This window comes from Triticum dicoccoides, chromosome 5A (genome assembly GCF_002162155.2).
Source record: "Triticum dicoccoides isolate Atlit2015 ecotype Zavitan chromosome 5A, WEW_v2.0, whole genome shotgun sequence".
Taxonomy (NCBI): domain Eukaryota; kingdom Viridiplantae; phylum Streptophyta; class Magnoliopsida; order Poales; family Poaceae; genus Triticum; species Triticum dicoccoides.
The window spans coordinates 106,137,679-106,154,984 of NC_041388.1; the positions used below are offsets into that span (position 1 = coordinate 106,137,679).

The window sequence follows — 17,306 nt, forward strand, 5'->3', positions numbered from 1 at the left end:
TAGTCCGGCCCATGTTACATAGCCCGGACGCCCGAGGACCCCTTAATCTAGGACTCCCTCAGTGGGAGCATCGCCAGTTCACTCATGGTGAGCTCCTTTTTGAGCCAATGAGATCAGCACAAGCAATTTTAGCTTTGGCAAAAAACTTCACACGAGCACAATCCAAAAATATGAGAATCAGGAGACATGGATGGAACAAGCCGCCGGATGGTCTAGTTAAACTCAATGTTGATGCTACGTTTGATCAAGACAGAGGTACTGGGAGTACGTGTGCAATTTTACGTGATGACACAGGCTTTTTTTTGGCTGCATCTTGTGTTGATATTCCGCTCGTGGAAGATGCCGGGACAGCAGAAGCTCGGGGTCTTAGGGATGGGCTTCTTCTGGCTAATGATATGGGCTGCAACAAAATCTATGTGGAGGCGGATTGTATGGAGGTAATTGAGATCATGCAGAATGGCGGCAATTCCCTCGGCCCAGCGGCGGCAATCTATGAAGAATGCTCTTTTTTAGCTCGCAATTTTATTTCGATATGTTTTCATCACTGTCCTAGGGAGGCCAATATGGCGGCGGATGTATTGTCTAGGAACTCGGAGACTTCTCGAACAATTGTCTCGAAGTCGGAGCCTCCAAGGTTTCTAGTAAACGTTTTATCAGGCGATGTATCTTTATTCTCACATGCAATATAAACCGCCATGATGGCATTTTCTAAAAAAAAAAGATGACAACAGAAAGAGAGGGACCGTGTAAATCTTTCAGCGGCCGCTCCTCTCTCAAACCCTAGCTGTCTTTGTCCAATTTTTTCTGAGTATAAGATAGCCGGACTAAAAATCTTGCTTTAGCCATGTTTCGGGCTGAATCTGAAAGAAGGGAATTGTTACAGGTGAAACCCAAAGGGCCTGGCCCAATATGGACGACGAGCCCAGCACAACGCCTGGGCCTGGTATATCTGATCTAATAAAAGAAAGGAAAAACGAGTCCCTCGAGGTTTTAGATCTCGCCGTCTCCCCTCTCCCCTCTCCGAGAACCCTAGAGTTTCCCCCTTCGTGCGGCGGCGGCAACCATGGACAAGAGCATGCTCGGCGACCTCGACAACCTCCCCGATGAGGACAAGATGCGCATGTCCGCCATGATCGAACAGCTGCAGATGCGTGACAGGTACACGCCACACGTTCCTCTGATAATACGGCCTCTCGATCCCTGTCTCGTCCGTCATCTGATTTCGATAGCCTTCGGTCGCAGCTTGTATCTTGCGCTACCTGAAAATCATTGATTAGGTCGGGACTCATGTGTGTTCCTCTGACTATCTAGGCGTTTTTCATGGCGGAGGAATAAGTTATCGAAGATGTGTATCTGTGGCACTTGGGCAATGATTTCTTTCAGATATGATCTGTAGGAGATTGAGTGCGAGCTCGATAGAACTAGCGCGCTTAGTTTCAAGGTATCCACAGGATTTTTGCGAGTTTGCAGCCCCTTCAAGTTCCAAATCGCGCGAGATAGGTTTAAATTTGAGCTGCCTGTTGTTTTGCTTAGATAGTTGAAACCTGGGATTAATTTGAATGGATTGCAGTTCGTTATCTGCTATCTTCACTTGGGTTGAGTGGCTATTGTGGTCGGATTATCTCACCTAGCTGAGTTGGTTCGTGCCTATTCTTGATGAAGCGTGCATCCTTGCGTTAAATAGCTTGTTGATTACCCGCAAGAAAAATAAATAGCCCTTTGATTGTGTAGTTTAGTTTTTTTAGCTATTCAGATAGCCATTCAGCTGCAGTAGTCTTTGATTTTGGTGTAGATTCTGGCACCAGAAGTGCAAGAACATATGTTATCTGGATTAGTTTTGTTAGTTCTTGCAGAAGTTCACTACATTGCTGTTTAAGGTTACTCTCTGAATTGTTCCATCAGTTTATGCTGGAGTTGATAAAGGATTTTGATTCTGTTATAGAACGTCTAGGTGATTCTGTCTATGTTGCCACAGGTAACGTAATTAACATTTATGGTGAAATAAAGATGTTCGATGGTTTGAAAATAGTATTGCCCACTAGAATAATCCTTAGTCCTTGTGTATATAGTCGGAGTGGACAGATTGGTCATTCATGAATCTGTCACCCCTACCACAACTTAATACTCCTTATTCTCTTTCAAAAATTTCAACCAACTCTTTGATAGTTTTTACATTGTAACATCTGCAACTGAACAATGCTTACAAATTTGCTTTGTTGTTTCAGTCTACGGATGTACAATGCGCTGGTGGAGACGTGCTTCAAGGACTGTGTTGACACATTCCGGAGGAAGACGCTGGACAAGCAAGAGGAGTCGTGTGTCCGCCGCTGCGCCGAGAAGTTCCTGAAGCACTCCATGAGGGTTGGCATGCGATTTGCTGAGCTTAACCAAGGCGTTGCCACACCTGACTAATCTAATGATGTGTTCCAGCCCCTTCAAGTTTCTAACATTCCCCATCTGATCAGGATCAGTTTGTAATCCTTGAAAGTTTTCAGTACTTGATGAACCCACTGCTGCTTATCATGTTATAAATAAAATTACTTGAACTACTGTATCGAATCCTTCCTCCTGTTAAGGGCCACATTGTGCTACTTAATAGATCGAAATATATCCTTCCTTTGATATCTCGTCTAGTAGAGTTGGTATTTCTGAATTTTATTTTGGTCAAATTCATGGATCTCAACTTCTTTAGTAGACTTGTTACTGGTATTGCTGTGTAATGCTGAAACATCATAGTTCAAGATCTGTAAAGGCCCCTTTTGCCTTGCCCTTTGTCGAGGCATCTACTTTTGTTCGAGAGCAAAGGATATTGGACGATGCACATAAACACATCATGCCATCAACAGCTCCATGCCTGGAGGTTTCCCATGGTCTGGGCATGATCACATTGCCTGGTTTTGGAGCTTGGTCATTGGCAGTTTGGGTGAGCAGGTTGGTCACCTTCTGCCCACTACCAGCTGTGTGCTCCAGGTGGGTGTGAATTGTTTTACATCCATGTGGGTTATGGTGGCATGTCGATGGTGAAGGAAGCTGATTTGTTTGCTTGCTCTAATGCAATTATCATTGTGTCAGAACCAAGATTGTGAGTTGTTCTATGCATCCCCTTGTCCTTTTGAGCTTGCTTCTTGAGCCTTTCTCTGCACTTGTGAATTGGCTCTTGCTAATGAGGAAGAAAATGATACTCTGCAAATTAAGAGCTATGTTTCCAGAGCATTTGTGGCTATTACGTAGCGGCATCACACAAATAAAATAGAAGCAATCATTCAGTGGCAGTGGAACTGTGGAAGGAGGAATATGGCCACACAGGAAGGAGGAATATCATATGGCTTTCGTTCTGGAGACCTGTGACCTGGAAGTAGAATCTCATGGCTGTAAAGTACAGCTCAACTTGAGGCAATGATGGAGTTCAGCTCAGCACTTCATCTCAGTATGGATGCTCCCCAACTGAAGCATTCCTCAAGACTTAACACTGTTGAAGATTCACTTATAATATTGCAGAAAGCAGCTCGGCAATTCTGATCAAATTTGCATAAAAACTTGGGGTCACATTCAAGAACTGAACTCTTGACAAATTTGTACTGTATACTTCAAGCCAGCATGAAGAATCAAGGTATTGTCTCAGAAGGATGAGAGAGCTAAGATCAGCTTCCCATTTTCCAACCTGGAATATATATATGCCTAAGAGTGAATTACAGTTACATCTCCAGAGGCCAATCGCCGGTGGACTAATCAACTAGAGATTTTAGGAATTCCTCAGCATCTCAATCCACAAAACAAGTGCTCAAATTCAGCTTTTTTAGATGTCACATCCAGAAATTAATCACACGCCAGAACAAATGGAAAAGAAAGAAGAAGCGATCTCTATACATACACAAAAGCAAATGTAAGTTTTGCATCAATGCACGATGCCGACCGGAGCGGCGGCGTCAATGCTCCTCTGACCCGGGAGCGCGAGCATGGCAGTGTGGTCCAAGAAGTCCTTGAGCTTGGCGACGGCCTCGATGACTGCCCTGAGCTCATCGGCGCGCGCGAACCCGCGCGCGCGGGCGGTCCGGACGGCGTAGACGTAGAAGGTGACGCAGCCCTTGCGGAACTTGAAGCGGGCCATCTCCGGCGCGCCCGGGGCTGCGCGGAGGAGGCGCTTCCCGACGTCCCCGAGCGGCAGGACCTGCGGCCAGGCGGCGTCGGCGGCGGCCTTCATGGCGGCCGACTCGAAGACGAAGACGGCGGCCTTGGAGTTCTTGGTGCCGAGCCCGAGCGTGAGCGTGTGCCACGCGTGGTGCGCCAGGATAGCGAAGTTGGTCGGGATGTACGCGGTCGTCGTCGGCGCGAACGACATCGGCTGCGCCCCTTTGCCCTTCGTGCTCTGCCCGGCGCCGGCGTCGGGGACGACGACTCGGAGCAGGTGCGGCAGCTCGAGCGGGCCGGCGCGGCGCACGGTGAGCGCGCGCGTGACGAGCTGCGCGCCGAAGCGGAGGCCCGCCACGTCGGCGCACGGCTTGAAGTGAGCGTCGAGCGACGGCGCCGGAGCGGCCGTGGCCTCGGCCTTCGCCTTGGTCGCCTTCTTGGACGCCTCGCCGTCCCCCTGCTGGTGGTGTTTCTTGGACTTGGACGACGACTTGCTCTTGGCCGCCTTGGGTTCCGCCATTGTTGACAATGGTGATTGCCAAATCGGGAAGGAGAGGTTTATGCCTTGGAGATGAGTGTGGAGAAGAGGCAAGGATGCAGGAGAGAGTGACGGGAGGTCGTCTGAGTCTCAGTGAGGACAGGACATGGCACCATTTCTTCTGTTATTTTATCTCTGTGATTGCCTCGATTTTTTTATCCGATGTGAGCATGTCGCTGCGTAAGCTGTGCGCTACACTTCTTTACACTTTTCTTTTCCGATTTGTGGGGGAATCGCATTTGAGTGTGCCCAGAAAAGGGTCGCCGGAGATTCTGTCTCGACGACAATCATCTTCTTTCTTCTCTGACGAATATAAACATCTTCTTTCTTACAATCTCAAGTCACCACAGAACATGAATTCTGAAGTTCGGAACTTGCTTCCTCCGCAGTACGCACCAGGCACATAGATCTCCGTGCTTCCGTGCCAGTGCCTGCGACTGATTTTGTTGTAGTTGTTGAGTGGAGCTTGGTACTGAATTTCGACATTTAGTTCCTCTCAAATGCATTTTTACTCGTTTCTCTAACCAACTAATCAAGTACTAACACATCATCTCAAGTTTTCTATACTATTTTGCGTCTGCAACGTCCAGATTTTCCAGTGGCCTATCTTCTTCCCTACGCAACTACGCGCGTGGATTCGTACGATCAGGCCACGCCATGCATTTCACGAAGCTTCAGCCCCTGCATGTCACCGCTAGCACCCAGATCTGGGGGGATATGCAGATTCGCAGTACTACATGAGATGCCCGTGGTTGCATTGCATTGCGATTAATCAGTGCGGTTTCATGTGCGTCTTCCCATGTGCTGCTGCTCGATCGCGCAGGGTAGCAGTTGTCATGTGCGCACCCATGATGGCTAGATACATGCAAGGCCAACTCTAGCGCACCACTCTAAACGCACGTTCATTTTGTTCGGATTTTGTTCGTTTTGGTAGGGCAATGGGGTCGTGTCCGGGTCTGTCCTGAAATGCGGTGGCCGTACGCCCAACGTGCGGACGCATCCTTTGGTCTCATCCTGTCCGCCTCCATTTTCAAACACCAATTTTCGAAATACCACGCATTAGTTTAGGCCAGCGGCCCTAGTTCACGCCAGCAACAGAGCCAGCGGCCTACACATCCTCGCCGGCAACACAACCAGCCTTTAAAATGAATAGTTTTGTTCGCCGACAAAACAACCAGCCTCCAAAATGAATGTGTTTCTCGTCGGCACACAGCCAGCGGGCCAGCGGCCAGCACCCATGCCAGCCTCACATCTTTTTGAGACATCATTGCCATGCAAAGTCTCATGCAAGGCCATGGATGACGCATCACGTATGTCGTCCATCTTGGAGTTGGTCTTGCCCCTCGGCCTCTTCAACGCCTCACCATCTCCACCTCCGGTCAACGCGGCCGTATTCTTGCCTCTCTTCCTTTGAAGTTCACGGTATTGATCCTTGAACTTAGGGTAATTGTTGATAATCGTCCAACAATGCGTAAGAGTGAATGGCTTGTCATTGTGTCGGACCTTGAATGCTTCCAAAGATTGAAATGCCTACACCACATGATCAACAACAATTGAACATGCAAACATATATAAGGCCGAAGTCTCATGGCCGTAGCAACGAAAGAACTAGGATGAGGAGAGCATACCATGCCTCCAGTGCCGAGACCACTCACGGGCCATGCTTCAACGCTCTCAAGTGCGGCACAATACTTGTTGCACTCTTCTTGGATGAACAACCACCTCTTTTGAATTGAGGTGATGCCACGGTCGCTTGTAATTTGGTAGGGCTCAAACATCTTTCTTTCATGGAATGTTTTATGGACTCTCGTCCAAAAAACAAGGCCTTTTTGTTGCGCGTCGGTCCTCGGATCTTGGCTAATCTTCATCCAACATTGGCAAATCAACTTGTCCTCATCTTATGGATATGAACCCGTGCGAATGCTCTTCTTCCTCTTTTGTGCTTTCGCTCTTTGCGTGAGCTCGTCGATGAACAATGACTTGCCCCCAATATCAATATCAATGCCTTCTTCTTCCACCATCACCTTCACAATAAATGTCATCGTCGTCATGCCACGAGCCACCATGGTCGTAGTCAGCATGGTCTTGGGCCTCTTCATCGGCAACATACTGGGCGCGACCATCCTGACTTTGGGTCTCATCGGGAAAATAGGCACCGCCATGCCCACCCTCGTAGATCACATCCTCCATGAACTGGATAAGTGGTCGTCGACCGTTGGCGTTGGTGTTGGCATTCCGTCGAACAGGACACGGGGCGACGACATGGTTCCCGTAAATGGTGGTTGTGCTTTCTTTCGGCCGGCCGCCGCTGCTGGACCCCGGCGTGACGTTGAGGTCGATGACAGCCGAGGGGCGCGGGGTGGACGGTGTGATCACGCCAACGTCCGGCGACCCCGAAAACGGGTCTGGCCGTCGTCCTTGGCGGGGGAAAGCCGGGCGACATAGGCGTGGTCGACTACGGGCAATGCTGAGGCCTGGCGACCGACGAGCCTATGCTTGCTGGGCCGATGGACGCACCAAAGAAATCCGCCGGACGGCAAAGGCCAAGCATGAGGAGGGCGTGCGCTTTGTTGACGATGGCCTCCTTCTCGTCGACCTCGGCCTTGCACCGCGCGGCCTCCACCACATCGCGCTCGGAGGCGAACTTGGTCGCGGCGGTCTTGCCCTTGACGGTCGCCCTCCGGTTCCTCCTCTTCGTCGATTCCGCGTCCATCTTGGCGAGCTCCTCTGGCGTGCATTCTGACCGCGGCTTCCTTGGACCCTTGGCCGCCTTCTTCTTCACCTTTCCGGGTGTTTCAACGGCCAGGCCGCCGGAATTCGGTGGGGTGTCGGCCATGGACGGGGGAGGGTGGTGGGCGGGACGTGGGCGGGACGTGGGGGGGGGGAGCGCCAAATGGGGCGCATGTGTAATACCCATGATGCGGCTATATCTCCCACGTGTCGAGGCACGACTTAGAGGCATAACTGCATTGTGGTTTTGTCGCAAGAAGGGTCATCTTCACACAATCCCATGTAATGAACAAGTAGACTTGGCTTACAATCGCCACGTCACACAATGATCAAATAGTTCATACATCATCCAGAGTACACACATAGTCCGACTTCGGAATAAACCAAATGAAAAGAAGATAACCCCAAATGCTAGATCCCCGATCGTCCCAACTGGGCTCCACTACTGATTATCAGGAAACGATACATAGTAACGACCAAGGTCCTCGTCGAACTTCCACTTGAGTTCGGTAGCATCACTTGCACTGGTATCATCGGCACCTGCAACTGTTTTGGTAGTATCTGTAAGTCACCAGGACTCAGCAATCTCAAAACCCGCGAGATCAAGACTATTTAAGCTTATGGGTAGGATAAGGTAATGAGGTGGAGTTGCAGCAAGCGCTAAGCAAATATGATGACTAACATACGCAATTAAGAGTAAGATGAGAAGCTACACAACGGTCATGAAGCTAGAAGCAATCAAGAAGTGATTGTAGTGGTTCTAAGACTGACAGTAGAATAGGGGGGTAGGAATGTAGAGGCAAGATCCTAGCTATGGAGGAGTTGTACACATGAGTTTTATGAGTTCAGGCCCTTCTCGGAGGAAGTAACAGCCCTATGTCTTGGAGCCCGGAGACGGTCGACTGAATATATGTGTGTGAATTACAGAAAGTGCGAACCCCTGTCCCAGAGGAGGGGGGTGGCTTATATAGAGTACGCCAGGACCCCAGCTCCCCTCCGTTACACAAGGTTCAATGCTCATAAAGGAGCGGCGTTACTGGTAACGTCTGCAGTAAAGTGTTGTAAATGCACATAAAGCTATGGTTTAAATCCTGACCGTTGCAGAGTGGAGGGTTTCTCATCTTCTGGTGGTCGAGTGTCTTCAAGGTGGTCGAGTGAGCACATCTTCATGGTCGAGTGGATGATGGTTTCTCTTCGACTGTTTCTGATTCTTTGTAGAGATGTCCTTGGGGAGGGTATGTTGGACAGATCCATGACCCTACCCTAGGTACATAGCTTCATCATTAGCCCCCGAACGGATCAGGGTTTGAGTGAGGAAGGAGTTGGGAACACTTCCGACCCATTCTTTGTGCTATGAGTATATCTTCTTCTGGAACAATGAGTTGAGGTGACGACGTCGACTCCTTTCTTAGTCGCCTTGGTCCATTCTTGGTTTTTGTTGAGTGAATTTTCACGGTAGAATTCCGAATGATAATGTAGAGGATGTTTGTCTTCAGTCTGACAGGTTGCTCTGCTCTCCGCGGATTTTGCGGGATTCGAATTTTGGGAAGTGCGCCAGACGGACAGAACCGAGGTTATCGGGACGGATTAGGCAAGTCTCCTCGATCCCCGTGCCACCTTTTTCGCCACGTACTGCACGCGCGACTGTTGCGGGATTTGTTTAGATCGTCTGGGTCCACCAGTCAGTCACTCGGGGGACGACCTTATAAAAGGCCCCGGACCAGGCCTCTGCCCCGTGCGCTCCCATTCTCTCTTCTCCTTCTCCCGATTTCTCCGCCACGCTTGCTTCCGCTCTCGTCGCCGGACTCTCACTCGAGCTCGACCCGTCGCCATGGGGAAAGAGAAGACGGTGGCGCTGGAGCGTGCGAAGAAGGCGACCACGAAGGCGAAGGGCAAGCGGACCAGCCGGGGCGGATCCTCGTCGAGATCCGGCCTGCCGCCGGGCTGGATCCAGGGCGACTGGATCTGCTCGACAATCACCCAGGACAACCTCGACGACCTGGTGGAGGGGGGACTGATCCCCCACAAGTCGGCACGGCTCCCGGGGAACAAAACCGAGCCGCAGCCAAGGGAGGGTGAGTGTGTTCTCCTCGCCATCCACGTAGATCACGGATTCTCACTACCTCGCCATCCTTTCTTTCGGGTTTTTTTGAACTTCTTTGGGGCTCAGCTTCACCATTTCACTCCAAACACCATAGTCTATCTGGCTGCTTTCATGTCGATGTGTGAAAATTTCTTGGTCTGTCGACCGCACTGGGGGCTTTTCAAACACATCTTCACCTGCCGCTCCCAGTCGGTCAAAAAGGCCAATCCGAGTGACGAGAGGACACAAGTGATCCAGATGTGCGGGGGTCTAGGGATCCAGATGAGGAGCAAGAGTACCTTCCCAGCCATGATCCTTCCCGACTCGGTCCGGGGCTGGCAGTCGACTTGGTTCTACTGCAAGGATCAGCCGACCCCGGGTCAGTCGACTAGACTTCCTCCCTTTTCCTTGGCTCGAGTGGAGAAGCCCGCCCCCTGAAGGTAGTTCCAGAAGAGAAGGCGTAGGTCAAGGTGCTGGTCGAGCGGGTCGTCCAACTCATCCGCGACGGGTGACCGGGATGGACCTGCTGGAGGTCTTTCTCGGTCGACGCATCGAACCGCTTCAGGTGCGTGATCATCCGATGTGGATGTACTCTAGGCTCGAGGATTCCACTCGGATCCACCTAGAGGATGTCAGCGAGGATACCTTGGAGAAGTGGTTGATGGGGATCACCAGCAACAAAGACAACCCTCGGGGGTCTAGGAGGGTGATTCCATTCGACAACTCGCACCAGCCGGAGCAGGTATAATTCTGTTTTATCAAGTATGTTTCCGATTCACCGTGTGACATCTTGTTTATGGTCGACTGAATTTCCTTTGATCGTTGTCTTTTCAGGCCCTCATCGACATGTACTCAATGCCCAACGGAGTGCAGGAGCAAGACGTCGAGGAAGAGGCGAGCGGGGGCGAGAGTGGCGAGGGGCACTTGGATGCCGAGGAGGACGAGGAGAGCGATGAATCGACTAATGATGAAGAAGTCGACTCCCCTCCTCGCAGGGAGAGGAGATCCAAACACGCTCACGACCCGGCGGGCGCTCCGGACTTGGTGGCCGCGCCGATTGGACAGTCTTCGAAGCGTCCCAGGACGTCTTCCCCAACGCCGACTGGGAAGGCTCCAAATCAGCCCAAAGTTGTGCCGCCTCCAGCACCGAAAGCACTGAAAGCCACCTCCTCCAAACTGCCAAAAGCTTTGCCCAGGATCAAAGTGATCGTCCCTACTATCTCTGGGTAATCATCTGACTTGTCCTTTTCGTCGACTCGATTAACCAGACGTAACCGATTGAATGCGGGTCTTTGCAGTGCTGCTACATCAGGAACCTCTTCTCTCCAGTACCGGGACGAGGAGATGGAAGATGCGGTAACCTCCAACCCAGGTATAAACTTGTAACGCCCCAAGACCGGAGCTTCAGATACCTTCCTTGGGTTCTGAGTTTCGTCATGTGATTTGTTTGGTTCTTTGCATTCATCATTGCATCATGTTGCATTTCATCATGTCATCTTGTGCATTGTGTGTTTTCATACATATTAAGTTGTTGCATGCTCCATGCATGAATCTTGCTTCATCACCTTCTCCTTCCCTCTACTTCCTTCTTTTGGCAAGTGTCACGTTCCCTTCTCTTTTAATGTTCATCTTTGCCTCAATATTCCAACACCATGCACCTAGCCTCTATGTCAAATTTCATCTCTATTGAAATTGTTTTGGTTAGGGTTTAAAATGGTTCAAGTTTGAATTTAATTCAAACTTGAATTATTTTTACTTCCTTTAAAAATCTCCAAACCAATTTTATTAAATAGAGCACATTTTCAGGATCACGAGTATATTTTTATTTTTCTCTAGCTCCTCTCCTTCTTTTTCCTGCTCTTTCCTTTTGTTTTTTTCTGCCTGGAGAAATAGAAAAGCAGCAGCAGCAGCTACCTGGGCCTCGGCCATCCGGCCGGCCCATTAGCTCAGCCGGCCTATAGGGCCATCCAGCTCCGGCCCACCTAATTTCCCCTAACCCTACCCAATCTCATCCTCCCTCTGCTCTCCCCTCGCGCCGCCAGGGAGAGTTTTGGCTTGATCCCATCTCCCTCTCCCTCTCGTCCTCAACCACCGCTCGACCCACCTCTCCCTCTCGCTCCCCCACGCATCGCACCAGGGGCCCGACCCCATCTCCCCTACCCCGCGCCATACCTCCCTCTTCTCCACGTCTGCGGCGCCGCCCAGGGTCTCCTTCGGCGTCGGCCTCCTATGTCGCTGGACTGCCTCCCAGACCCCCGCATCCCTGCTCGCGCCCAGATCCCGTTGCCGCCCGGCGCGCCTCGCCGCCGCCCACGCTCACCTGCCTCGCCGCCCTGCTGACTCCGGCGAGGACGTGCCTCCCCTCTGCCGCTTCCACTGCCTCCTGCCATGGCCTCCTCCTCACCTCGAAGCTCCGCGCCCTGGGCGTCTTCCTCGCGCACCTTGCCATGGTCTTGTGCCCCTCGAACCAGCAGGACGATGTCCTGCCTCGCCGCCGTTCGCCTCCGGCGAGCATCCGCAGAAGCTCATCCACCTCGCCATGCTCCTGCTTCCTCCCCAGCGCTGCCCCTGCCCAAGTCAAGTGCCACCAGTTGCTAGCTTCGATCCGTTGCATCCTTCCTGAATGGAACCGCCAAGAGCCCTTTTCCGCGAGACCAAGCCCGCAAGTTCCACGGATCTGCAAAGTACCTCTACGCATGGTTACGCCAAGATCATCTCGGAAAACGCCAAGTACCCCTACGCGCGAAGACGCCTAAGACCGTTTCGGGATTCATCAAGTACCGCACCGAACGCCAAGTACCAGGACGTCGAGGACCCGCCAAGTTCATCTACGTGCGTGTACGACTACAGATCCGGGGTGCGTCTAGTACCTCTCCGAACAAACGTGAACGACTACCGTCGACCCCCAAGTGACTCGGATTCGTCAAGTCCTTCTACGAAAACGTGTACCACTACCGTCGCCGAGATCGCGAGAACCTCTACCGTCGACCCTAGAGCATGCGAGAACGACTACTTCGACTATGAACGTCCCAAAAATGTCTACTTCCCCTACACTGCATCAAACTCGAACCGCTCCGATAACGCACGCTTCGAAGGTATAACCCCGAGACGATGTCCGTGAATGAATGCTTGCGATGTTTGAGATGCACCCATTGTCTGCACCGTGTCCGAGTTGTCACTTGCTCGGTCCTCCTCGTTTGCCGCTAACCCGTGGGAATTCGGTAACCGGGAGCACCCCGCTGTTTATCGCATGACCCGCATCCGCACACTTCTCCTTTGTATTGGTATCTCAATCGAGTTACTGGGAACCGGAACGTTGCCGTGGCACCGTTTTGTTATCGTTGCTGTGGCACCCCTTTTGTTTCCGCCACGATGACAAATGCTTCTTAATGCTCTTGTCAACTTCTCTTAAAATTGCATAAACTTGTTCATGTCATCCGCATCATGATAACAACAATTAAAATGTTTAATTTGTTGTTTGCATTAATTTACTAATGCATATGGGGATTTACCGGATTTGTTGTTTGCGATATCCGGCCCCATTGAAATTGTTTAGATAGTATAGTTTTGTTATGCTTCACCTTTTGCCATGCTTAACAACATTTAATATTGTTGAGTACATAACCGAGATCGATCTAAATAACTTGAATGTGGTGTTTCGTCAATATGCAACGGAGTTGCATGTTGAGCTCCACTTAATTTGTAGGATTGTTTGTGCACTTTGCCATGCCATGCTTCATTAAACCGGACATGCATCATACTTGTTTGTGCATCATGCCATGCTTATGTCGTGGTTGTTTACTATGTTGTGTGCTTCTTTCCGGTGTTTGCTTCTTCGGGTTGGTTCCGGTAACTTCGTGCTTGTGAGGAACCGTTCGACTACGTCCGTTTGTCTCCTTCATGGACTCGTTCTTCTTCCTTGCGGGATCTCAGGCAAGATGACCATACCCTCGAAATCACTTCTATCTTTGCTTGCTAGGTGCTCGCTCTTTTGCTATGCCTATGCTGCGATACCTACCACTTGCTTGTCATGCCTCCTATATTGTTGAACCAAGCCTCTAACCCACCTTGTCCTAGCAAACTGTTGTTTGGCTATGTTACTGCTTTGCTCAGCCCCTCTTATAGCGTTGTTAGTTGCAGGTGAAGATTGAAGTTTTGTTCCTTGTTGGAACATGGAGATGTTCCTTGTTGGAACATGTTTACTGTTGGGATAACGCAATATATCTTATTTAATTAATGCATCTATATACTTGGTAAAGGGTGGAAGGCTCGGCCTTATGCCTCGTGTTTTGTTCCACTCTCGCCGCCCTAGTTTCCGTCATATCGGTGTTATGTTCCCGGATTTTGTGTTCCTCACGTGGTTGGGTTATAATGGGAACCCCTTGTCAGTTCGCTTTGAATAAAACTCCTCCAGCTAGGCCCAACCTTGGTTTTACCATTTGCCACCTAGCCTTTTTTTTCCTTGGGTTAGGCCAGCCCAAGGGTCATCTTTATTTTAAACCCCCCGGGCCAGTGCTTGTCTAAGTGTTGGTCCAAACTAGAGCCACTTGCGGCGCCACCTCGGGGAAACTTGAGGGCTGGTTTTAGCTATACGTAGTGTTCATCCGGTGTTGCCCTGAGAACGAGATATGTGCAGCTCCTATCAGGATGTCGGCGCATCGGGCGGTCTTGCTGGACTTGTTTTACCATTGTCGAGGATGTCTTGGAGTACCGGGATACCGAGTCTGATCGAAATGTCTCGGGAGGAGGTCTATTCCTTCGTTGACCGTGAGAGCTTGTCATGGGCTAAGTTGGGACTCCCCTGCAGGGATTTGAACTTTCGAAAGCCGTGCCCGCGGTTATGAGCAGATGGGAATTTGTTAACGTCCGGTTGCAGAAAACCTAAACTTGACCTTAATTAAAATGCATCAACCGCCTGTGTAACCGTGATGGTCTCTTTCCGGCGGAGTCCGGGAAGTGAACACGGTGTTGGAGTTATGCTTGACATAGGTTGTTTTAGGATCACTTCTTGATCATAGTTCATCGACCGTGCTTTGCCTTCTCTTCTCGCTCTCTTTTGTGTATGTTAGCCACCATATGTGCTAGTCGCTTGCTGCAGCTCCACCTCATACCTTTACCTTACCCATAAGCTTAAATAGTCTTGATCGCGAGGGTGCGAGATTGCTGAGTCCCCGTGGCTCACAGATACTTCCAAAACCAGCTTGCAGGTGCCGATGAGTCCGTGCAGATGACGTAACCAAGCTCAGGAGGAGCTCGATGAAGATCTTGTCCTTTGTGTTGTTTCGTTCTAGTTGATCAGTAGTGGTGCCCAGTTGGGGTTCGATCGGGGACCTGTGTCGCAATTGGGGTTCTTATTTTATTTTGGCTCCGTAGTTGGGCCCTGATTGTACTTGGATGATGTAATGCTTTATTCATGTAATTGTGTGAAGTGGCGATTGTAAGCCAACTATGTATCTTTTCCCTTATGTATTACATGGGTTGTGTGAAGATTACCTCACTTGCGACATTGCTTTCAATGCGGTTATGCCTCTAAGTCGTGCTTGGACACGTGGGAGATATAGCCGCATCGAGGGCGTTATAAGTTGGTAATCAAAGCCTTCCCCGACCTTAGGAGCCCCATTGCTTGATCGTTTTAGCGGCCGAGTTGTGTCTAGAAAAATGTTTTGAGTCATTTAGGAATTATATATCGGAGAGTTTAGGAATTCTTTTTACTCCCCAGTCTCCTCATCGCTCTGGTAAGGCATCCTGACGTAGAGTTCTGAGTATTCTCTCAAATTTCACTAATTTTTTTAGGATCACGCGGGTATCTTGGAATCGTTCCGATGGTTTTGTGACGACAACATTGTCTTGGTGCCTCCTATCAGGGGTTTTGTGGAAGTGTCCCGGGGAGTTGAGCTCCGAGGTGTTGTCGTCATAATTTTATCGTTGCAATTCTGGAATACCTGAGTTTAGTACGCCGACATCGAAAATCTCTTTTATGCAGTTCGTTGGTGAGATAACCTCGACGCCACCCAGTACTAGGGCGGGAGTTTGGGAGTATTGCCATAACTTGTATAACGGATGCTTTTCGAAGGTTGAGGTAGATGATTTCCGAAGGTTTCTTGGTTATGTGTTGAAGGATGGATACAGCTGGATGTAGGATTTGCTAGTTTTGGGTGAGATATTATGCTTCTCCTGTATCCCCAACACCTGATTGCATAACCAGAAAATTTCGGGAGTTTATAGGTGGGAAATCAAGTAGCTCTTAGGATATCTTTCCCACAGATGTATGATATGAAATTGGGGTTCGATGTCTAGTGGTCCGCCTATTCACGGTTGGTTTTACAGTGGTCTCGTTGTGTCTTAAAGAGTCCTTGGCTATGCCGACTCGGGGACGCTTCGTATGTCATGTGCACTGCCTTGTACATGATGGTGCTGTACGATCGAGCCCGTGTAGGCCCCACCACGAAAACTTCGGACGAAATCTCTATCATATGTTTGTTCCGGCTTATTCTGCAAGCAAATCCTTTGTTTTTGTTTTGAGTTGTGGTATTCGAGTTGCTTCGAAGACAAATGTAGATTCCATATCTTTTCCTAAGCGGTGTTCTCATACCCCGATGTGAACACTAATCCTCCTCGATCATCGAGTTTGTCATGTCAATCCTTTTTAACCAGTGCATCTCTCTCAAGTGGATCCGATCATTTCAACATCTGCAAGATCAAGTATCAGCTCTCTCAACGGTGTTTGTTTCATCCTTCCCAATTTGCCTTTGTTTTCCTGCCCTCCCTCCCTTGTTTTTCTTCAACGACTCAGATTTTTTAATCAAGTATCCATTTTACTGATGTGAAGTCTCTCCATTCTTTTCAATCAATATCCTTATCCGGTGATTCTCAAGAAGATTCTAACGGAGCTTCAAGTTAGTCTCTCATCACTCATTTTTCTTCTCCGGTGAATCCAATTCAAGCTTTCGGTGTTGATCATATTCTTTTCCGTATTTCAAATGCTTTTCTTATGCCGGTGCACCTCATAATCATTCCCCGCTTGATATTCATTTGTTCCGGAGTGCTCAAGATATCTCGAAGATTCGTGTTTCCACTCTGCTTTCGTAATCCTTTCAAGCTCTTTCAAGGTTGTTATCTCATTCTAGCCATTTAAATCTTACCGGTGCATTCTCTCTTTTAAATCGTTCTACGGTGTTTCTTTTCAGTGGGCCCTAACCCACATGTCTTTTCCCAGGATCTTACCTGACTCTTCTTATTTTCTCGGAGCTATCCTCAAATTTCTTTTCGAAGTTTGACGTAAGAATGAATTGTCATCAGTCAAATGTCTTTCTCCAAGATCTTCCGAATTATTTTCATCATTGTTTCAACTTTTCCATTCTTCTTCATTCCAGAGCATCTCAACAATTCATGGTGGTGTTTCTCGTCGTCATTCTCAGCTTTTGAAGACCGAAGAAGAGTTTTTCCTCCATATCTTATCCGTTCTCTCAGAGACTCGTGGTTCTAGCTTGATGCCATCCTCTCATAATTGTTTTGATCGTGAGAATTCTTTTCAACCATGCAGAGCAATTCAAGATTCTTTTCAGTTTGTTTCTCCCGAGCCCATCATCTCAGAATTTATTCATTCTCAGCTTTCAGCTATGGTTCCCCAAATCTTACCGGTGCTTCGTTCAAGTGATCTCTAATCAGTTCGTGATCTCTTCATTTCAGTTGTATCTAAATTCTCTCAAGCATCTTCGTTCATTTGCAAATTCTTCCCGGTGATTCGTTATCTTTTATTAGTTCTTTTTCAACCCTACCGGTGGTTCGTTCAATATTTTCTCAAGTTTGCGCTATATCTATCTTAAT

General features: G+C 49.3%; 2 protein-coding genes across 2 annotated transcripts; one reads left to right on the forward strand and one right to left on the reverse strand.

The window, feature by feature from the left end:
* Positions 1-981: 981 nt before the first annotated feature.
* On the forward strand, positions 982-2,627 carry LOC119299799 (mitochondrial import inner membrane translocase subunit Tim9). Its single transcript, XM_037576943.1, has 2 exons — positions 982-1,158; positions 2,226-2,627. Exons 1-2 carry the CDS (start codon positions 1,064-1,066, stop codon positions 2,410-2,412), a joined length of 282 nt encoding a protein of 93 aa, XP_037432840.1. The 5' UTR covers positions 982-1,063; the 3' UTR covers positions 2,413-2,627.
* A 1,134-nt stretch (positions 2,628-3,761) lies between these two features.
* LOC119297060 lies at positions 3,762-4,893 on the reverse strand. Its single transcript, XM_037575007.1, has one exon. The coding sequence runs from the start codon at positions 4,646-4,648 to the stop codon at positions 3,896-3,898; it is 753 nt and encodes a 250-aa protein (XP_037430904.1). The 5' UTR covers positions 4,649-4,893; the 3' UTR covers positions 3,762-3,895.
* Positions 4,894-17,306: the final 12,413 nt, after the last annotated feature.

Excerpts from the sequence above, each read along its gene's own strand:
- LOC119299799 (XM_037576943.1), top strand. The coding sequence starts at position 1,064 with ATGGACAAGAGCATGCTCGGCGACCTCGACAACCTCCCCGATGAGGAC. Across the intron at positions 1,159-2,225 it reads CAGCTGCAGATGCGTGACAG|TCTACGGATGTACAATGCGC; the intron begins GTACACGCCACA and ends TTGTTGTTTCAG.
- LOC119297060 (XM_037575007.1), bottom strand. The coding sequence starts at position 4,648 with ATGGCGGAACCCAAGGCGGCCAAGAGCAAGTCGTCGTCCAAGTCCAAG.